Source organism: Cucurbita pepo, chromosome 11 (genome assembly GCF_057944985.1).
Source record: "Cucurbita pepo subsp. pepo isolate OVF chromosome 11, ASM5794498v1, whole genome shotgun sequence".
NCBI classification, from domain to species: domain Eukaryota; kingdom Viridiplantae; phylum Streptophyta; class Magnoliopsida; order Cucurbitales; family Cucurbitaceae; genus Cucurbita; species Cucurbita pepo.
In genome coordinates, this window is record NC_141808.1 from 2,427,957 (window position 1) to 2,449,903 (window position 21,947).

At 36.3% G+C, this 21,947-nt stretch overlaps 4 protein-coding genes across 6 annotated transcripts; all 4 read left to right on the forward strand.

Moving 5' to 3' along the window:
- The first annotated feature begins 435 nt into the window (after positions 1–435).
- LOC111805303 (putative pectin methyltransferase QUA2) lies at positions 436–4,664 on the forward strand. The gene is made up of 10 exons (XM_023690305.2): positions 436–826; positions 1,081–1,708; positions 1,794–1,926; positions 2,028–2,268; positions 2,430–2,655; positions 2,752–2,924; positions 3,004–3,307; positions 3,426–3,561; positions 3,901–4,086; positions 4,381–4,664. The coding sequence occupies exons 2-9, from the start codon at positions 1,095–1,097 to the stop codon at positions 4,060–4,062; spliced, it is 1,989 nt and encodes a 662-aa protein (XP_023546073.2). The 5' UTR covers positions 436–826; positions 1,081–1,094; the 3' UTR covers positions 4,063–4,086; positions 4,381–4,664.
- Positions 4,665–6,667: 2,003 nt separating this feature from the next.
- LOC111805305 (uncharacterized) lies at positions 6,668–9,030 on the forward strand. Its single transcript, XM_023690308.2, has 6 exons — positions 6,668–7,030; positions 7,125–7,263; positions 7,351–7,474; positions 7,722–7,764; positions 8,087–8,363; positions 8,916–9,030. The coding sequence occupies exons 1-6, from the start codon at positions 6,839–6,841 to the stop codon at positions 8,978–8,980; spliced, it is 840 nt and encodes a 279-aa protein (XP_023546076.2). The 5' UTR covers positions 6,668–6,838; the 3' UTR covers positions 8,981–9,030.
- Positions 9,031–13,127: 4,097 nt separating this feature from the next.
- On the forward strand, positions 13,128–14,245 carry LOC111805304 (protein PHOSPHATE-INDUCED 1). The gene has a single exon (XM_023690306.2). It carries the CDS (start codon positions 13,166–13,168, stop codon positions 14,108–14,110), a length of 945 nt encoding a protein of 314 aa, XP_023546074.1. The 5' UTR covers positions 13,128–13,165; the 3' UTR covers positions 14,111–14,245.
- Positions 14,246–15,101: 856 nt separating this feature from the next.
- Positions 15,102–21,656, forward strand: LOC111805073 (uncharacterized). Of its 3 annotated transcripts, none has more exons than XM_087128129.1 (2): positions 15,102–16,406; positions 20,193–20,957. In XM_087128129.1, exons 1-2 carry the CDS (start codon positions 15,205–15,207, stop codon positions 20,254–20,256), a joined length of 1,266 nt encoding a protein of 421 aa, XP_086984255.1. In that variant the 5' UTR covers positions 15,102–15,204; the 3' UTR covers positions 20,257–20,957. The 3 variants fall into 3 exon arrangements, with proteins under 3 accessions (XP_086984255.1, XP_023545715.2, XP_023545714.2); XM_023689947.2 differs by lacking the exon at positions 20,193–20,957 and adding an exon at positions 21,360–21,656 and having other exon boundaries at positions 15,104–16,406; XM_023689946.2 differs by lacking the exon at positions 20,193–20,957 and adding an exon at positions 21,413–21,656 and having other exon boundaries at positions 15,105–16,406.
- The last annotated feature ends 291 nt before the right edge of the window (positions 21,657–21,947 follow it).

Consider the following 21,947-nt stretch of genomic DNA (forward strand, 5'->3'; position numbering starts at 1 on the left):
TATATATATTTTTTTTTTTTTTTTCTTTTAAAAAACATAACTTTAAAATAAATCATTCAAAGGAAAGCGGCCACAGGAAAAAAAAAAAAAAAAAACATTTTGTGATGGGGTCCACCATTTGGGGATTCTTTCCTGTCGGCGGGCCGTAGTACTGACACGTCACTCGCATTTTTTAATTTATTATTTCCGTAAATACAGATTATTTATTAATTTGTTAATAATTATTCTTCTATTTTCTTTTTTTCTTATAAATTTAACCTTAAAAAAAATATATATATCAATTTTATTTTTTCATATTTATATATTTTTTTATTTTTATTTATTTATTTTTTGTTCTTATCAAACTTTGATGGATTAACATTTTTTATAAGATTGTTTTTCTTACAAAATTATCAAATAATTTTTACAGATTTTTTTTTTTTTTTTTTTTTTGGGTCATAAATTTGTTCATTAATTTCAACTCATAAAATTAAGTAGAGGGATTTAAGAACGCAATCATAAATTGAAGTGAAAATTTATAGAATTTCGGGAAATAATGTGGAGGCGGGTGAATTAGGAAGTTCTTCGCTCATTCATTACGTGATATATATATATATATATATATATTCAATTGCATGTGGATTCATCGTCCTAAGGATATATAAAATACAAATTTATGAGCAGAAGCTGGATCTGTGCAGAATCTCCTCGTTTTACTCTACTCTTCTACGCAATCGAACCCTTTCATACTCATTTCTGAATCAAGAACTTGAAGCTGTAATCAAATCAATCCGTTCATAGTCGCTCCCTAATTCCTGAGTTTTTTTTGTTCTTTTCACTCTTCCAGGTATGTTGATTTCGTCTTGTTTTCCACTGTGTTTCGTATTTGATTCGATTTTCATCGGACAGATTGTTTGCTTATTGAGAATTGCTCTTTCTTCCGCTGGAATGGATCTTTCTTTTCGATTTAGCTTCTCGCATTCGTAAACGTTATGGCGTATGGATTAATAGCATCGGAAACTTTTAGATATATTTCTTAGTTCTAAGCTGTTTATCTGAGGATTTTTTAGTGATTATGTTGTTTTTCATTTGGTTCCGAAGTTTTCGGGTTGAGAATGTTGAAGCCCTTGCACCGAGGTGTTTCTGGGACAAGGATCTGTGAGGGTAGCCGTGACTTAAATGGAACTGAGAAGGGAGATTTTGATGCGAAGTGTTCTTCATATGAAAGTGATGAAATGTTTAGGTTCTTGTCTGATTCGTTCGTATTGGGAACTCTAAGAAATCAGCACAAGTTAGCTAAGCAAATGTTGAGCTTCAGCATACCGTTGATTGTTCTTGTAATCTTCTTTGGATTGTTTTGGTGGTCTGTATCTATTTCGACTTCATCCAGACTTCACGCAGCTCGTAGTTACGATAAAATTCAAGAACAGGTTGTTTTATACCTTTCTGAGATTGGGGAGCTTGCTCTTGGTCCTTCAAGGTTAAGAGAATTGGAGTTCTGTTCCCAAGATTTTGAAAACCATGTTCCTTGTTTTAGTGCTCGAGAAAACCCTGACTCGGGATATGCCGATCGTTCTTGTGAGCTAGAACCAAAGCAAAATTGCATTGTACCACCTCCTGTGAAGTACAGGGTTCCTCTTAGATGGCCCATTGGAAGAGATGTTATCTGGTTTGCGAACGTAAAAATGACTGCTGACGAAGTCCTCTCTTCGGGAAGCATGACCAAGAGGTTGGTCTGTAGATTAGCTATTCTTGTCTCTTTAGTTGATGTGATGACTGTCCTCTGAATATTAACAATAGTTTTGTGTTTACAGGATGATGATGATGGAGGAAGAGCAGATATCGTTCCGTTCTGATTCTTCGATGTTTGAAGGGATAGAAGATTACTCCCACCAAATTGCAGGGATGATTGGGCTGAGAAATGTATCTAATTTCATACAAGCTGGAGTAAGTAAATGTACATTAGAGCTAGCAAGCTTAGCTCAGATCATTAGTCCGTTCACCCTTCCAATATCATGGTCGACGTACTGATCTTGAAAATTTTGCAGATAAGAACTATTCTCGATATTGGATGTGGTTATGGTAGCTTTGGAGCTCATCTCGTTTCGAAACAGCTTTTGACCATGTGCATAGCAAATTATGAAACATCTGGCAGTCAAGTTCAACTAACGCTCGAGCGAGGTCTTCCTGCAATGCTAAGTTCTTTTGCTTCAAAACAGTTGCCATATCCATCTTTCTCCTTCGATATGGTTCATTGTGCGCAATGTGGTATCGATTGGGACCTAAAAGGTATCAGTCAAAACTTAATACTTCTCATGATATTGTTTATGCAAAAACTGTGCGTTATGGGCATGGGACGCGTAATTCTTTAGTTTTAGAGCCTTGATTTTGACTAGAACACGATTCTCAATCGGGCTTCATTGAGCATATCAATTGATCACTTGGTACAGATGGTATCTATTTAACTGAAGTCGACAGAGTCTTAAGGCCCGGGGGATATTTTGTTTGGATGTCGCCAATTGCCGATGCTCAGAGCTTCCTCCACAACAAAACCAATCTGAAAAAGTGGAACGATGTTCGTGATTTTACCGAGAGCCTCTGCTGGGAAATGCTGTCCCAACTAGACAAAACTGTGGTATGGAAAAAAACTAGCAAATCAAGCTGTTATCATTCGAGGTACACGCCGTTTATGGAAATTTCTATTGGTGGTCGTTAAATTTGTCTATAGACAAGTTATCCTGATCTTTTGCGATACACTGCTTGCAATTCTAGGAAGCCTAGTTCGGGTCCTCCACTATGTCGTAAAGGCCATTATGTCGAATCTCCATATTATCGTCCTCTCGAAAACTGCATTGGTGGAACAAAAAGCTCTAGGTGGTTTCCTGTTGAACAGAGGACATGGCCTTCTAGAGCTAACTTAAACAAGAGTAAACTTGCAGTTTATGGTAATCATGGTGTACTAAGGATGAATTTCTTCATCACTGGACGTCTTTACTTGTTTACGAAGTTTAAGTTTTTTCCCAGGAGTACAATGGGAAGATTTTGCTGAAGATTCCATGAAATGGAAAATGGCCGTCAATGATTATTGGCCTCTTATGTCGCCACTGATATTCTCAGATCACCCGAAGAGACCCGGCGATGACGATCCTTCGCCCCCATATAACATGCTGCGTAACGTGCTAGACATGAATGCTCAGTTTGGAGGATTCAATTCAGCCCTGTTGGAATCTGGCAAGGATGTATGGGTCATGAATGCAGTTCCAACAACTGGATCTAATCACCTTCCATTGATCGTCGACAGAGGCTTTCTTGGTGTATTACACGATTGGTAATACTATTACTTCGTCCCGTCCTATCCAATCCAATTGAATGTCGAGTACACCGTATAATTCGAATACAGTCTACCTGTTCCTTCCTGTTTATGAATTTATTCTCTTCCCTTTCAGGTGTGAAGCATTCCCTACATATCCTAGAACATACGATATGGTGCACGCAGACGGTATTTTATCCCTTGAAGCTTTACGACATCGTTGCAGTATGCTTGATCTGTTATCCGAGATCGATCGGTTACTTCGTCCTGAGGTAATCCTTATACATATAATTATCATACATAGACACAACTATAATTACTCCAGTTGGGTTCATGGTTTAGGTGGGTCCTTGCAAGTGACCTAATAAGATATCCCAAATTTTCATAATCATATCAGATCTTGTCTGTGGTTTTATGTGCCGTAAACTATAAGCTTTAAGCAGCTAATCTTAAATGCTCATGAAATAAATGCATTAATGTTAAAGGTAAAGATTCAAGTAATCAACATTTTGGTCTCTGAATTTCTTCATTGAATCCAATCACCATGTTAAATCAAATGCTGGCTGGTTGTTTCAATGTATGATAATGTGATTGTTTATGATGAACTGCAGGGTTGGGTGATAATACACGACACCACGAACCTCATCGAATCGGCAAGAATGTTAACGACACAGCTGAAATGGGATGCTCGAGTTATCGAGAGTGATAGCAACATGGACAAAAGATTGCTCGTCTGCCAGAAACCGTTCTTAAAGAAGATAGCGAATTCGTAACGAATTTCGATCAAGGAAAATTAGGTTGAGGAATGAATTCGTCTTGCAGTTCATAGATTAACCAAATTGTAGAAAATATATTGAAAAAAAAAAAAAAAGGTTAAATTTTACATAATTTATTAATGAATTGTTCTTTTCATTATTGCAATAATCTATACATTTGAAAATAGCTGCAAAAATCCAACTGGTGACTCAAAAGACGACAAAAGACAAACGGATTAATCCACCTTAGGACAGCAACTGCCAATTCATTTCTCAGTTGTCCACATCAAAGCTCGTCTTTTTCTTAAATATTCACTGCAATCTCTCTTTTTTCAGGTATTTATCGGCAACTCCGATTGGAAGACGACTTTAAAATAACGGTAGGAGAAGAAGGTGACGTCGTTGAATTAGAAAGTTCCAAGAATCATAGCTCCCGCTTCTTCTATGCCAGCTATACTTTCTATGCATTCATCAGGTCCAGCTACTTGCACTCGCTGCCAACTTGCTAGAAGCACCTCCGCCTCTGTAGCTACTGAATCCCCTGGTCAATAGCTTGACTAATGCACTAATGTCCTGATTCGAGATTTGAAAATGAGAAAGTGTGTTATCATCGTATTTAATTTATGGTCTAATATATTCAAAACTTCTTAAAATTAAACGATCTATTATATAAAAATTAAATTTTACTTCTAATCAAACTCTAAACTTCCAATTCGATACCCAGTATGCTCGTGAATTCACACAAAATAACAATAATCAAGATAGATCGAGATTCCATAAAAAGATAGATATAAAGCTTAGTCAAATATAGCAAATAATGTGGTTCTCATATGGGTCATGTGCATGTGGGACTATATAATATAATATATATATATAGACAAAATAATGACATTTCCATTAATGTCATCAACAAATTTATATGAAAATAAAATAAATTGAGAAAGTTAGATCCAAACCGAATTTTATTTTAGTCCCTAAAATTTTAAAATATTTATATTAGTCCTCGAAATTTCTTCAATTTTTATTTTCGAACTCTAAAAAATTTGAATTTAATTTGAATGAAGATTTGGAGTCATATAAGCTATGACAATTGTGCCACTAACTTCTTTTGCACATGCAATAATGAGCGTGATTGAAGGCTTTTTTAAGGATGTCTTTTGGCTTTGACCTTCATCCCATTTAGCCCTAAAATGTTACACCAATCATCCTTTCCCGATTCCCCAGTTCGATTCAATTTATGATTAGACCTTATCGATAATCAAGTTGTGACAGTTGGTAAAAATACACATAGATCTAGCAAGTCGATTAAGACCCGATAAAAATAATTATTTTAATCAAATTACTAGACTTAAATTAAAACTTCGTCACAAATACGAGTATAGCTCAATTGACATAAAACACGTCGTTTCAAAAAAAAAATGGTAAGATTCAAATTTGTTATTATTTATATTTTATTATTATTAAAAAAAATATTTTGTTTTAAAAAATAAAATAGTCAACTATTTTTTAGTGAGTATATATGAATTATTATATAAAATGTCAAAAGATTGAAATTAAGATATATATGACTTTATTGCAATACTATAAAGCTTATTAAAATTAAATTTATATAAATAAAAATGGTAAAATTAGAGAAAGCTTGAATTTTGAATTATATGATTATACTAAAAACTAAAATTAAGCTATAAAAAATAAATAAATAGGAGAAAAACATAATTATATATAATAAATTATTAAAAGTGAGTTAATTATTTAAACACAAAATTTTGGTCGGAAACATATAAACACGGATTTTAAATTAAAAATTAATAAATAATTTTTTTAGATTAAACTTACCAACACTATTTTCAATTAATTGATTGTTTTTAAAATTCAAGTTATTCAGAAAAGAACAAATATAATTTTTTTAAAATAAATTTTTTATTTTCAGAATTTGACTAAAATTAAAAAATTAAAAAATTAGATTATACTTTATTTTATTATTATTAAAAAAAAAAAGATTTTATTTATTTATTTATTTAAAAAAATTTAGTGACAGAGACGTCTCGTAATTGGAGTTGTTTGTTTAGCTGACAAAAGTAGGTAAATTGGGTAGTGGTTGCTGTTAACAACCCAAACTATTTATTTCTATAATAACCCAATTTCAATTCTCATAATAATAATAATTAAATAAATACAATAAAATAATTTCGTTTTAATTTTAAAAAAAAAATAAAAAAATAACACTTTATTCTCGAGAATATGACTAACCTAAATTAACCCGAGAATAGAGTTACAATCCAACCTTACCTTAAGATTCAATAACCCAACTAGAGAAATAAGGTTAGTTTGTGAAATCTATTTGAATTGCTCGTGTCACCAACTCAACTAACCCAAAATTTTAAGTTCGCTAAAAAGACAATATTATAGGAGCTGGTGGGATTATACTATTTTTCAATTTTTTTAAATTTTCATTTAAATTAAGAGAGAGAAATAGAATTATCCAGCTCATTTAACAATTTTATTTAACTAAATTTAATTTTAAATAAATTTAAAAAAAAAAAAAAAAAAAAAAAAAGACAATAATTCTAATTACCGGCGCCAGAGTCTCTGTTCCCAGCTGTTAATTAACGGACATTGCAAGAGGCCAACAACATCGACCCTTTTCAGTTCCAGAATTACAATTCCTCTCCCATGGCCGCCGCCATCTCTCCATAAATCCCTTCCCATTTGTCTCATTCATGAACAACATCACCGGCCGCTTCCCTCTCCGCCGTACTTCGCCTTCCTCCTCTTAATCGTCCCGGCGGCGTCCATGGCTGAAAATTTCTCCAACACTCACCCGCCGCCCTTCGGCGACACCACCTGGACCAAACTCTTCGTCGGAGGCCTCGCCTGGGAGACACAATCCGATGAAATGCGCGCCTTCTTCCAACAATTTGGGGAAATTCTTGAAGCTGTCATAATCCATGATAAGAACACCGGCAAATCCAAGGGCTACGGATTCGTAAGTGTTCCTTAATTCCTTCGATTTGTCGTTTTTTCTTTTCTTTTTTTTTTTTTTAATTTAATTTAATTTAATTTTTGTTCTGATTAATTAGGTCACTTTTAGAGATCCTGATTCGGCTAGAAGAGCGTGTGCTAATCCTAATCCGATTATTTGTGGGAGGAGGGCTAATTGTAACATCGCCGCCTTCGGCCGGGCTCGTCCTCCGCCGCCGCCGCCGCTGCTACTTGGAGGTTTCCACCCCGATCGCCTTCCGTACCTGAATTAATTTTCGTGAATTTTTTAATTGGTTGACATTTTAAATTGGTGGAATTGTACAGGACGAAATCAAATTGGGAATCTTCAAACTGCAAGTGTGGCTGCAGGGTCTTACGGTGGGTTACTGACGCCGTATCCTCCGCCGCCGTCCCCGCCGCCGCCGCAGATCATGTTCCCAGCGTATAGGTACGTTTGCATGGTCCTGCAACACCCAACAGCGTTTTGGACGGCGACAACTTTTTAAGGAAAAACCATTTTGCTGGACAAGAAGTCAAATGTTTATCCAATTTCAGAAAAAAAAAAAAAAAAAAAAAAAAAAAAAAAAAAAAAAAAAAACTTGTTCTTATCCTTTTTTAATTTTTTAATTTTTTAATTTTTAATTATTTAATTATTTAATTATTTAATTATTTAATTTTAATTTTTTTTGTTGCAGATACCGATCCTACGCCCCAAATTACACACTTCCTTACCATCAAGTAGGCCATTTTCTCTTAATTTTCAGTTTATTTATTTATTTATTTATTAAATTTTATTTGGGTCCCACAACTTTTTCTATTTTTAATTTTTTTAATATCTATTTTAATTCTTCAACCGTCAATTATTGACATAATTTTCACCTCATCATTGTACTGACCTAAACAAAGTGAAACTTCGATCTCGACCCGACCCAATGAGCATAAGATACTATTTGACTCTAGATAGGTTGACCCAATGTTTAATAGCCAACTCGATAGTTTAGTTTTTGAGCTTGATTCATTGGACTAACATGTTAGCGTTGAACTGTACTTGTTTTGACAGGCTATTTATAACCCACAACTTCAATCGGCTCAGTTGTACCAACCGTCGCCATGTTCTTCTTCTTATGGCTATGGCTATGGCTATCCTTCTTCTTCTTCACCGTCACCAAAGGGAGCATTTCCCGTACATGGCTACGGGCATGGGCATCTGCATGGACATGGTCCTTCTTCTCCATTGTCATCCTCACCTTCATACTTCCCTTACTATACAAATTACACCCACATGCAACAACCGTTATTCTACGCTCACATGCACCACATCGCCACTCCCACTACTGGTAAATTTATATAATTCTTCGCTCTTTTAATTAATTAATTTTATATCATTATTTTCCGTTTTAATTGCATCACCAATAATAATGATTATGATTACAAATAGTGTCTCTAACACTCACATGGGTTAACCCTCATCCCACGTGATGAATGAGCTGTCTGTGATTAGAAGTTATTAGAAGTATTGAATTTTAAAAAAAATTTTAAAATATATTTTAAAAAATTTATGGTATTTTTAGACACATATTTACTTATACTGGGTCCGAGAAATCTTTTAAACAAATTCTAAATTTTGAATCAGTCGGGTCATTGACCAAACAATCCATATAGAGTTTACAACGTAACCCTTTATTTTCAGTTTTTGTTGAATTTGGTTGTCGGGTTATTCTTTTATATATATTTATATATATATTATATATTTATCGATTATAATGTATCACTATCATCAGTTACAGACGTCGATAATTGTTAATGTAAAAAGTAGGGTTGAGTTGAGTTGTAATTAATATATAGGTCGGAAGTTAGAAAGCTTATGTATAATTTGAATGTTGGTTCAGGTAGACAGAGTCCAACAGAGACCGAAGGAGGGGCCAGTGGCTCTAATACCCCAAATACTTGTTAGAATTATCTTGTTCATATTATATTATTAATTATAATTATAATTATATTGAACCATATTTTTCTATTTTATTATTTTCTTAAATATCATTTTAGTTCATTTATTTCGTTTTAATTAACCATTTAAAATATTCTTAAATTAAAAATAAATAAATAAATTTAAGTTTATGTTTTTTTATTTATTAAATTTCTTAAAATAAATTTTCTTTGTACAAATATAAATCAAAATAAAAAAGATTATAGTAATCAAATTAGACCTGGATCAAAACGAATAATAATAAATAAAAATGACGTCACATGACCAACCACCTCTTTCTCTCAAACTTACTAAAATCCCAACGCCGGCGTATCCTGAATAAGCCCCCTTCCCATATCCACCGGCGAAGAGGCGTTTCCGGTCAATAGCATACCGTCGAGACCAACATCAGCGTTGGGCAGTAGGGAGCAGTGACGTTTGTGGACCGTTAATGGGCTAGTGAATTGACCAAGCCCACTAACCCGAAGACTGAGTCACTGAATTTTCAATACATATGAAAGTTGAATTCGATTGTCGTCTCAATCATTGTAGGACAAAAATCGCTCATCCACACCTTTTAAATTTTTTCAAATTTTTTTAACTATAAAGGAATAAAAATATTAGTGAAATTACAGATATATATTTATTATTTTTTGGAAGTGAAAAAAGTGAAAAAAGTGAATTGGGATGGGAAATAATAATTGAATTTAAATGGAAAAAGCATAAAGTGAGGACAATAATGGGTTGGCGCACAAGAATCTGTACGCCAAAATAAAATGTCCTTGCCCTTATCCAAAATGCACTATGGGCTCACAGCTCGGGTCGCCTTCCTTCCCCGACATGTCGTTCTTTAAACACCATCGCTTTTCACTTTGAATCATGTAGAAGAACGAGACTTTTAGATCTAAATAATATTAAAAAAAAAAAAAAAAAAACCCAAAACTATAGGAATCAAGGATTACCTTGATGATTATAAAAGTAAATATAACTTATTTTGAAACTCGTGATTCGAATTACTCTACAATATAGTTTGATCAAGAATATTTGTGTAACGGCCCAGATCCATCGCTAGCAGATATTGTTCTCTTTGGGCTTTCCCTTTCGGACTCCCCCTCAAGGCTTTAAAACGCGTCTGCTAGGGGAAGGTTTCCACACCCGTATAAATGGTGGTTTGTTTTCCTCCCCAACCAATGTGTGACATCACAATCCACCCCCCTTCGGGGCTCAGTGTCTTCGCTAAAGCCCAAAGAGGACAATATTTGCTAGTGGTGGATCTAGGGCGTTACAACTTGAATGACTCTACCATGCAAATCTAAATACAAAAAATGCAAAGGAACAAGCTCGTGACAAAATCTTCATAATAAAGCAATAACATGAATGACTATTTATGATCTTGAAAGTAAACTTTACCGAACTTTTTTATGGTCATCAATGTCATAATAGTCACTCGTTACGTCGCGACATGATTATAAAATTGGTGTAGAGGTATTGAATTCAAAATGGAATTGTTGGGTTTTAATTTTTTTTTTAATGGGATAGTTTGAGATTCACATGGGCAATGGAATTTGTGGACAGACAGGACATTGATTCATCATCGGAGGCTGTTCTGTTGGGCATCTCATTCCCAACACAACGCATCCCACAGTATGTTCTTGTCTTGTTTCCTTCAATTATTTTAATTCATATTCAATTTTATAGATGAAGGATTGAATTATGGAGATAGCCATCCCATACTCTAAAAGTTATGTATATTTGCTATTAATAATGGAGTTATGGGGTTGGGAGAATCTCGTGCATTCATTCAAATTCGACAACTTCAAATCGGTACACACACAATCAATGGGTGTAAGAAGTAATGAATGAACGAATATCACATCTGAATAACAGTGATCTCGAAAATGACTTTAAAGAATTGATGTGGGGCTCACTCCCAATAATCCTCTCATCGAACAAAATACATATAAGCCCCCCTCCCCCCCTAAGGCTTATAGAGCTCTCGAATAGCCTCCCCCTTAATTGAGGCTCGACTCCTTTCTTTAGAGCCCTCGAACAAAATACACATTTTGTTCGACACTTTAGTCACTTTTGACTACACCTTCGAGACTCACAATTCTTTGTTGATATCTGAGGATTCTATTGATATGGTTAAGTTTAGGGCATGACTCTAATACCATGTTAGGAATCACGACTCTCCACAATGGTATGAGTCCATTTTGAGTATAAGCTCTCGTGACTTTGCTTTGAGCTTTCCAAAAAACTTCGTAACAATGAAGATAGTATTCCTTACTTATAAACTCATAATCTTCTACTAAATTAACCAAGGTGTGACTCACTTTCAATAATCCTCAACAATATCGCCTATTAGCGTGAGCCAAGGGCGGCGTGGCATTGACTTAGGGCAGGCCATGGGACAAATCCCAATAGCCCCACAACCCAAAGGCATTCACCTAAATCGCCTCCACTCTTCACGGACACGTCTCTTCCTCTGCTCTGTAACTCATCTTTTTGCAATGTGATATAATTACATACCAAAATTAAATTAAAACTTAGTTTAATTGAAATAATTTATCACGTGACAAAATGTGACTGGACTATTGAGCTGTAAATAAATTAATATATATATATATAACAACCCAGACAACAAAATTTAAGGATTAGATCTGAAAAAGAAGATAAAGTTTAATTTAATCCAATTTATATTGTGTTTGTGAAGGGGGAACAGCTTTTGAGAATCTAAAATTTAGGGTATTTGGTCAAAAACCAATCCCTTATTATCCTCCTCCGCTGCATGCGGCCTACGAACGAGCTGACACTTCAACTGTAACAGATCAATTTTCCTTTTAGGCTTATCTTCAAGGTTTTATAGCACGTTTACTAGAGAGAGGATCTAGCCCTATTTGGATCAGTGTCATGCACGGTTTAATAACTTGCTTTGATACCATTTGTAACAACTAAAGTCCACTTTAGTAGATATTGTCTATGACTTACCCTCAAAATTTTCACACCTTTTGACATCGTAGTATGTGGAATCTCATGTATTTGGTTGGCAAGATAACCGTCTTCTTCTTTTGGATAAGGTTTACACCCAATTTTGTTGGGACTTTTATTTTGGATTTACTACCCTATTTAATACTCAAAATTTATGAATTATTTTGATTTTTAGTCTGAAATTATTCTAAAAGTTAAACGATTTACTCGAGAATTATTATGGTTATAAATCATATCAATGTAAAAATTGATAGATATTTTATTGTTTTTTTTTTTTTTTTTTTACAGGATAAATAAAAATAAGTTTTGGAAAGGAAATTTTGAAATTAGGTTTTGAATTTGAGAATTATTTGGCCATTGCCAGCTGGGAGGTCCAGTAAGACTTTCACTGGAAGGGGTTACCGGCTACCAGAGTAGCCAATCCACAGGCTCTACGTGGAATTATCACAAGGGAATTAAATTACCAAAAACTGGGAGCGTCAAATATCACGTGCAAGTCACGTGTTTATTACCATTGGATACCGACTACCGATTGCCAGTTGGATTCTTTTACGCCTCTCGATGATGAATTTACACATTCATGCACTGCCTCCAGCCTGTCAATTTTCCTTTTTTAATTTCCCCATTTTGCCCCTACCTCCAACCTTTCTCTCAAGGGTATTCTCGACCTTTTAAAAAGTCATGCCTACTGTATCTAAGCTGTAATGCTTTTTGTTCCGTAGCGAAACCAAAACGGAACAAAAAAATAAAAAAAAAAATAAAAAAATAATTTCTCCGCTGTAACACACGTTTTCGTTTAAAATCCGGAAATTTTACTTTCCCCTCCCACGGAGTTCTGTAGCGCGTGTAGTCCACGCTCCAATGGTAACGTGAACTCGACAAACTGAAGCGCGTATACTACACGCGCTTAAAAGAAATTTGCCTAGGGAATTGTTCTCTTTACTTGCTGACTAATTTTTCAGCAATCGTAAATGGGAAGCTAATTTCCACCTCAGCTTCCTGTCCACGCACTTTAATAAACCCACCAAAAATTTTCAAATTTATTTCCATAAATAAAAATAAAATAATAAATTAATAATTAATAATTAAAAAATAAATAAAATTCCACCTGTATATATAAACCCCCTTCCACTCTCATCTTCTCATCCACAACACAGAGTTCATCTTCTTCCTCTGTTCATAAAAATGGCGTCTTTTTCCTCTGCACCAATGATTCCCTTCCTCTTTATAATCTCCTTGTTCCAAATCTCCTCTGCATCCCGGATGCTAAACGATGTCGTTCAGGATCAGATGCTGAAATACCACAACGGCGTTCTTCTCTCCGGCAAAATCAGTGTCAATCTGATTTGGTATGGAAATTTCAAGCCATCCCAGAAGGCGATCGTCTCCGATTTTGTGAACTCCCTGTCGTATTCCCGGTCTCAGGTCGGCGAGCCGTCGGTCACCACATGGTGGAAGATTACAGACAAGTATTACGCAATGTCTTCTAAGAAGAAATCAACTCCTCTGTTTTTGACCTCTGGCCGGCAAATTCTCGATGAGAATTACTCGTTGGGGAAATCGCTCACCAACGAGCAAATCGTTCAATTGGCTTCAATGGGTGACCGGAAAAACGCGATTAATGTCGTTTTGACGGCTTCTGATGTCACTGTTGATGGGTTCTGTATGAGTCGATGTGGGACTCACGGCTCTGCATCCCACGGCGGCGCTAAGGGTAAAAATGAGAAGTTTGCTTACATTTGGGTTGGGAATTCCGAGACCCAATGTCCAGGGCAATGCGCTTGGCCGTTTCACCAGCCGATGTACGGACCACAATCGCCGCCGTTGATTGCGCCGAACGGCGATGTGGGGATGGACGGTGTTGTTATTAACCTTGCAAGTCTTTTGGCTGGGACTGTCACTAACCCGTTTGGGAATGGCTACTTTCAAGGCCCGGCGGAAGCTCCATTGGAGGCGGCGTCGGCCTGTACCGGTGTTTATGGGAAAGGGGCTTATCCTGGTTACGCCGGGGAGTTGTTGACGGACTCCATTACCGGCGGGAGCTATAATGCTAATGGCGCTAATGGAAGGAAGTACTTGCTGCCGGCGTTGTATGATCCTTCCACGGCGGCTTGCTCGACGTTGGTTTGAGGATTTTTGTAAAATTTTAGAGTTACGAGATACGATATGAAATTCGTTGATTTCTTCATTTGTTTGTAGGATCTGTTCTTCGAGGATTATAATAGAAATGGCAACAAAAAAAAAATCTTTTATTTGCTTTTCAAATGATTTATTTCGGTACGATTGAACTCGAGCTAAAAAATTTATAATTGTGAACGTACCGAGAGGTTATTAGAGATGTGTAGAGCTAAAGTTCTAACATCTCTTGATTTCGAACGTGTACCGTGGTCCAATCTCGTTGAATAATTGAACCAACCGAGTGGAATCTAGCTGTCAAAATCTAAGAGAATTTTGAATATTTATTTGAACCGATTCTCTTTTTCAGTGTCATTTACACGTTATGTCAATTCACTCGAGACTAATTATGTTGGTCTTGTCATCCGCTATTATTTTTATGTTGGTCTAGTAGTTAGTGGAAATTGGATAGTCCATGGTCCTTAATCGTGCCTAAATCAAGTTTAGGCAATAGATTATGACTAAGTTGTTTTTTTCGAAGATTAGTGCTACCTCTTGACCTTACGTATTCATGCCTTTAAGTGAGTTTGTGTAATAGTAATAAGCACAACTCGAATTTTTTATGGGTGACTGGATCGGCTCGGTACGCACTTTGACGACAAAAGAGGCGAAATAAGCAATCGATGGAAATATTTGGCATCTGAAACACGTAGAGACTGTTCTAGAAACTCTGTGTGAGCACTAGCTTCAAGCTCGTTTAGCTATTCATATAAACGGAATATAAAGAGACATTAAATTTTTAGAATAAAAACTTTTAAGAATTATATTTATAAAAAAAAAAATCTTCCAATTTTAAAAATTAAAAGGGTTCGAGATAAACGTATTTTTTTTTATAATTTTTTTTAATTTATAATTGAAGTTGCATTGGGCGGCGGGCTGCATCAATGGTGCTATCTGGGTTAGAAGATTGGGCTTGAAAATGGTTTCATGGGCCAGCGGCTCGAAAGAATCAAAATCCGAACGAGAAGTAGAGAGCCACCTTCTGTTTCGCTTCACCAGTTGATCTGACTGACCATCGCCAATCGGATTCAACCTCACTTTCTGTAGCAATGGAACAACAGCAGTGTCATCAAACCCTTTTATCGCCGGACTCTTCGTGCCCGCCGGCGCCATCTTCTTCTTCCTCCTCCTCCGCTCATGCTGATTCTACTGCGCCATGTGGAACCTGCCGCAAATGCGGCGGTCCTACCACCTTTGCTCCGCCGCCTCCTTCCTGGTCGTCGTCGGAAGTTTCACCGCCTCCAAACTATCGACCTATTAGAGCTCCGGCTGTCAATCTCCCTCCGAATGAACAGTCTCGACAAGCCATAATTCTCTCTCCCGTTCCTCACTCGGAGAAGGTACTTCCCGTTTCGCCTCCTTTTCTTTTTCAAGCTCCTTCTAAGAAAATCCAATCGCCTGAAGATATCCGTAGCTTTAACGATTCTGATTCCGGCAAGAATTTCCTAGGCTTTATTGTCGCCCTCTCTGAATCCATGCGTGGCCACAAAATATCTGATCCTTGCCATCAATCGGACACCGTGAATACCATTATTTCAATGCTTTGCACTTTGATTGATTGGGTCGATGAAATTCCTCCCACGGAGCAAGCAGCTCGATATGGCAATATTTCGTATCGAACTTGGCACTCTCGCTTGGTCGAAAACAGCGACGATTTCATGTTACGGTTGCTTCCCGACGATCAGAAATCCGCCACTGTTGAATTAGTACCGTATTTCACTGATAGCTTCGGAAATTCGAGCCGTATCGATTACGGTACGGGCCACGAAACTAATTTCGCTGCCTGGTTGTATTGCATGGCGAGGTTGGGGGTTATTAAAGAAGAAGATTATCACGCTGTTGTGGCTAGAGTGTTCGTCAAGTACCTGGAATTAATGAGAAAGTTGCAATTGGTTTATTGTTTGGAGCCGGCGGGATCGCACGGGGTTTGGGGTCTTGACGACTACCACTTCTTACCTTTCATTTTCGGGTCCTCTCAATTGATTGACCATAAATATATGAAACCGAAGTCCATTCACAATCCGGATATCTTGGAAAACTTTTCTGCTGAGTATCTCTATCTCTCATGTATTGCTTTCGTGAAGAAAGTGAAGAAGGGTCTGTTTGCGGAGCACTCTCCTTTGCTGGATGATATCAGTGGGGTTCCTGCTTGGAAGAAGGTGAACAGTGGGTTGCTCAAAATGTATAAAGCGGAGGTGTTGGAGAAAGTTCCTATCATGCAGCATTTCCTCTTCGGCTCGCTCATCAAATGGTATGACCCTCTGGTGCATTCTCTTCATGTTTTTACTACATTGATTTCTGTTTTGTTTTCGCAACCTTAATATAATTGACACGAACAAAAATTTCATGCCAAAAAATTTCTCTGTGGGCATATCTCAGTGGTTCCTTTTTGGGGAAATTAAGGATTATTATGAACTTCTTGTGAACTTTTTGCATTGTTTCGAATTCAATGTGAGAGCACGTTGATGATTGGGTGTAAGATACTCTTTATTGAAACTATGTATGTACATGAGTGTATGAATTGGTAAACATAAATAAGTCATGATATTAAATGACTGGAGTCCCTTCCTAGGCTAGGTGGGCACCTCTTGTTTTTTCCCCTGCCTATTTTTCCCTTCATTTTAATGAAAGCTTGGTATTTTACGGAACAAGAAGAAAAAATCATAATATTGAACGATGAATTTTCATTAAGTACTGGGCTCTATTTTTATTCAAAGAATAACCTATAGGTTTGATGTCTACTATTAGTTCTCCATTGCGTTCATTTAGTTATACTGTTCAGTATTCAACCAATTAAAATATTTCTGTTTTGTCCTATTTATGCATACTCATGTTTTGATTAAAAAGTGAATTAGTATGCCTATCAAAAGTTTACTAGAAGAAGGTAAATGGTTGATGTATCCAGCAGCAGTCCAGAAGTAGGCTTGATTACAAATAGCTCTCCATTTTATAATTTTAAAACACAATGGAAACCACTAGACTCATTTTGTGAGATCTCACATTGGTTGGAGGGGGGAATGAAACAGGGAAAGTCCAAGGAGGTAGGGCAATATCTGCTAGCGGTGGGTTTGGCTGTTACAAATGGTAGCAGAGCCAGACACTGGGCGGTGTGCCAGCGAGGACCCTAGCCCTCAAGGGGGTGGATTGTGAGATCCCACATCGATTGGAGAGGGGAATGAAACATTCCTTATAAGGGTGTGGAAACCTCTCCTAGCGGACACATCTTAAAACCTTGAGGGGAAGCCCAGAAGATAAAGCCCAAAGAGCACAATATCTGCTAAGAAGCACGAATATTACACATTTGTTATTGAGATCCCACATCGTTTGGGCTGTTACACATTTGTTATTGAGAACTTAAGAAGCACGAATATTAACATGACACATGTATGATGGCACGTCAATTTCTAAAACAAGTAGGGCACGAACATGTTGGAGACATATTTTTTTAGAATACATGTATGTATCTATTCATATATTAATATTTCTTTATGGATAAAGCATGCAAGTTTAACATGAAAATAGAATACATACAAAGTTAAGTCAATTAATGATATTTTAAAACTAAAAAAGGTTTAAAAGGATTTAGTTGGCTATGACCAGGGGAAGAAGATGTCATCCTAATACTTCATGAATGATCCATATATAAGGATTAGAGTTTATAAGGGCATCTCTATTTTTTCCCTTAATCTTTAGGTTAAAATTTTTCCAAATCAGTGTCTGGAATTAGAAAAAAGGATATTTAATTCAGACATGTTTTTTTAGAATGTTGGACACATGTTTGGAGCGTGTTTGAAGTACTTGTGTCCATCATGGACACTTTGTCTAAAACATAGTCTTTGCTTCCTAGTTGAGAACCACAATAAGGTTAGCCAAATTTTTTTTCCTCTCATTTATAAGCCACCAAGGATTGACCTAGTGGTCAATAAGGTCCCATGTAAATAACCAATGTAAATAACCAAAGACTTTGAAGGAATGAGTTCAATTCATAGTAACCACCTACCTAAGATTAAATATATTACCATTTTTACCTTATCAACCAAATTTAGTTGGATCAGGCTGTTGTTTCGAATATTATGATATTGGAAGGAAAATAAGAAAGCATTTTTATTTTGCTAAGAATTTCTTTCTTTTGTTACACACTAGATTCAACAATATGTGGGGCGGGATTTATCCTCTGATCTTTTGGTTGATGTTATAATAATGTGACTCGTTGAACTATGCTCAAGTTGGTTTATTCCTTTTCTTTTAAGATCTCCATTAGGATTATTGACTTTGTATTTGTCTAAAGTGTATCTTTACCCTTCTGAATCCGGTTGTTAACTGTTTGAATTGTATGGTTGTGACAAATGTAAGCTTTAGCTCAATCATTGTTGGATAATTGGACTTTCTCTAAGTTGAAGATGAGATCTCATGAATGAAAAGTTGTTGAGGCCTTCCTTTATATTTTGTTACTTGATACTTCTGATGACAAAATATGAGGAGGAAAGTAATTGATGACGACTTGGGGAGCAATTTGCTACTATTTACTTGGGGTAGTTGTGTCTTTTGTCATAGTTTGTAATTAGATGTGAAGTCAGCAAAAGAATGTGAAGTCAGTCGGCTAGTAGATTCTGTGAAGAGAATATGACACCGAATTATTCACATACTGAACAAAAAAAGAGTTTAGGTTTCAAGTGGCCGAAACTAGAGAGTATGCTCTAGTTCTTTTGCAGAGATTCCTTCTGAATGTTTGTGAGTCTTGTATCCTTCAGCTGAAATCAAAGCGAGTACTATTTCCTTTCCATGGCTCTATCATAGATTTGAAATGAACCTGAAAGTATTAACTGAGTTCAAACTTAAAAATCTGTCTTCCAGCTGATAAGATGGCCTTTGTTCAGCTTGTTGATTTCAAACAAATATTTCAATGACTGGTTCCCAAAATATAAGGGTGTTTTTGAGTTTCATTCCTGATAAGCCCTAGCAACTGGAGTCTCAAGTGGGACTGCCAGTGATAATAATTCATCTCTACTCTGTCGATGTCTTCCTCATAGTTGTTAGTATCTGCATCAAAGCTTCTTGAAATATAAATTTCCTAAACCATTGATGAGTCAAAATATCATCGAGGATTTGTTGTACATATTTGATGTACTAATCCTTTTCTGCTTTTTTACCTAGCAGAAAAGATGAGATGAGATTAAAAGGTTAGGCACTTTTTGAAGTGGGTAATAAGGCATAAATTCTTTGTTGGAATGCTTGCGAAGCTCTTTGTTGGTGTATAGTTAAAGAGGAATAGTGAGCTTTCTTAAGGTGAGCCTAAGGATTTAATTGAATCTTCTGACCTCACTTATTTTGTTGCTTCTTCTTGGAACTCTCTTGACAGAAGCTTCATGTTGGCTTGGGTTAGTTTTAGCGATATATACCTTGTCCCATCAAGTGCTTTTCTGCTTCGGATGTTTATCTAATATGTATTCTAGTTTTGCATAAAGAGGACAGGCCTTTTTCTTAACTATCAAACATGTGTACTTGGCAGGCTTCTTCCCTGTCTTTTTTTAAAAAACTATGGTGCAGTTGAATGGGTTAAGTCGTCGTTAGGAAGATCGGACTAGTTTAGTTTCTCTTTGTGTCTTGTCTGCTGAGCTTAGCCGTAGTCTCTAGTCTAGTTCCTACCCAGTTCTCTATTCTCTAATTTTCATCCTTGATCTTGTTATATTTCCGCAGGGCATAAGGTACATAATCATTGAATGAAAGAGGAACCCATTTTTGGTATCACTACACCAGAAAAATCCTTTTTCCTCTGTTCTTATTTACTTTTATTTAATCCTAAAAACGTTAAAGACTAAGGTATCCTGAACGTGTTCAAGGATAATCGGGGCACAATGAAGATATTTTACCTTCATTACTTGGAAAGTCTAGCTTAATTCTCTTCCTCTTGTTTCATAATATTATTTTTCTTAAATTGGACTAAGTGTGTTTCCCCTAGCCAATCAGTGTCTAAGGGCGCAAATGACAGTTCTATAAAATATGGGGATAAGAAATTGACCTTCAATCATTTTGGTAGTTCATTGCGGAGCTTGATTCTCATTTGTGGTGGTGAGACTCGTGGGGTTGGTGGGAGGAAGTAGTGACAAGGGCGAGGAAAAAACAGAAGATCGGGAAAGTGGAAAAAATTTGTTATTGATATGGCAAGAAGTTGCCATTTGTTTATAGTCTTGTATTGTGATACACTGCATTAGTCTCTCAATGCTTTGAAGAACTGAAAACATAAATGTTGGAGAAGGAAGAACACTTTGGCTACATCAATATTCTCAGCTGATATTGTAACATAAAAACCCCGGATGATAGAGAAACCAAGATCTCACCCATTATTCTCATTGTTGTAGCAATTAGCTGTAGTTGCATCTGACATTCTGAAAGGATCTGATAAGTCATGTTCAAGAGTGAAGTCCCCTATCCATAACGCCTCCTATCAGACCAGACCAGAAGTAGCCCAATCATTAGGTTCAAGGTCGCCGATGCTAGCTACGACCCTCTTCCATAACACCTCCTCCTGAGCAAACCTCCACAACCATTTTAATATGATAGCATTATTTCTTTGTTTAAAGGAGCCAATTCTCAGCCCCCCAAACTGAATAGGAAGAGAGGTCCATTCCCACCTGACCAGGTGGGAGAAATGTTTGTACTCGGAAGAAATTTCTAACGACTTATCCATCTCCTTGGTCGTCCCAATGGGATCTTTGTCCCATTGTAAAGGGTTTTGAGCTTACCTACAAACAAACACAGGGTGGCAGCAGGAATATTCTCAAGATGGTATTGTTGATGCAAAGAGAAAGAAAACTGCTATTAAATATCAGCAGTACCCAAATATCAGCAGTACCCAGAGATCCCTCATGTGACTGTATGTGAGATCCCACGTCGGTTGGAGAGAGGAACAAAACATTCTTTATAAGAGTGTGGAAACCTCTCCCTAGTAGACACGTTTTAAAAACCTTGAAGGAAAGCCCAAAGAAGACAATATTTGCTAGCAGTGGAATTGGGCTGTTACACGGTAGTTGGAGACCAAAGCTTCAATCTTATCCATCACGAGTTCTTCTTCCTTATTCTTCACCTCCTTCCTTCTCCTTCTTCTCCTTCAACTCCTCCTCATCCTTCTGCTTCTTTTTCTTTCTTCAATGTTTCTGCTATTCTATTTTCAATAATTTAATGACTAACGTTATGATTTCTGCAGAAGGATGCTCTCGCAGGTGGCATTCTGACATTTTCTTCCTTAATTTCTGACAGGGAATAAGAGAAGAGGGTATCATTTGTGCATTTTGTCTGTGGACTTCAAACTACTTCTGCTAACAATCATGGAAACCGGGAAAGTATGTACTTTCTGTTAACTCTTTTTTAACTGCTAGTCTTGCTCAAGTGCCCTCTTAAGTTTGATGAATCCAAATAAGAAAATCAAACATTCAAACTACAATGTGGCCTAGATATGAAAATGGAAATCTTCTTAAAATTTATTATATTTGCACAACTCAAACTATTTTGTACTTTTTCTTGTAGAATGCTATCGTTTTGTGCTTGTTCTTGTTGAATTGCATTGTCTTTCGACCCTTTTTATCTGATAAGGCAAAACTATACGTTTAGAGTTGCCTATTAGACATTTTATAAATTTAGAGATTTTTTAAACATAAAATTAAAAGCTTAGAGATATAGTATATACTCTTTAAAGATCATTGATCTTTTAGACACAAGCTTGAATGTTATAGATTAAACTCGTAATTTGGCTTAAAATATTTTTAGTTTAATTTCTTATGTTTAAAAACTTTTT

Excerpts from the sequence above, each read along its gene's own strand:
- LOC111805303 (XM_023690305.2), top strand. The coding sequence starts at position 1,095 with ATGTTGAAGCCCTTGCACCGAGGTGTTTCTGGGACAAGGATCTGTGAG. Across the intron at positions 1,709-1,793 it reads TCGGGAAGCATGACCAAGAG|GATGATGATGATGGAGGAAG; the intron begins GTTGGTCTGTAG and ends TTGTGTTTACAG. Across the intron at positions 2,269-2,429 it reads TATCGATTGGGACCTAAAAG|ATGGTATCTATTTAACTGAA; the intron begins GTATCAGTCAAA and ends CACTTGGTACAG.
- LOC111805305 (XM_023690308.2), top strand. The coding sequence starts at position 6,839 with ATGGCTGAAAATTTCTCCAACACTCACCCGCCGCCCTTCGGCGACACC. Across the intron at positions 7,765-8,086 it reads ACACACTTCCTTACCATCAA|GCTATTTATAACCCACAACT; the intron begins GTAGGCCATTTT and ends TTGTTTTGACAG. Across the intron at positions 8,364-8,915 it reads CATCGCCACTCCCACTACTG|GTAGACAGAGTCCAACAGAG; the intron begins GTAAATTTATAT and ends ATGTTGGTTCAG.
- LOC111805304 (XM_023690306.2), top strand. The coding sequence starts at position 13,166 with ATGGCGTCTTTTTCCTCTGCACCAATGATTCCCTTCCTCTTTATAATC.
- LOC111805073 (XM_087128129.1), top strand. The coding sequence starts at position 15,205 with ATGGAACAACAGCAGTGTCATCAAACCCTTTTATCGCCGGACTCTTCG. Across the intron at positions 16,407-20,192 it reads TTCGGCTCGCTCATCAAATG|TTCATTGCGGAGCTTGATTC; the intron begins GTATGACCCTCT and ends TCATTTTGGTAG.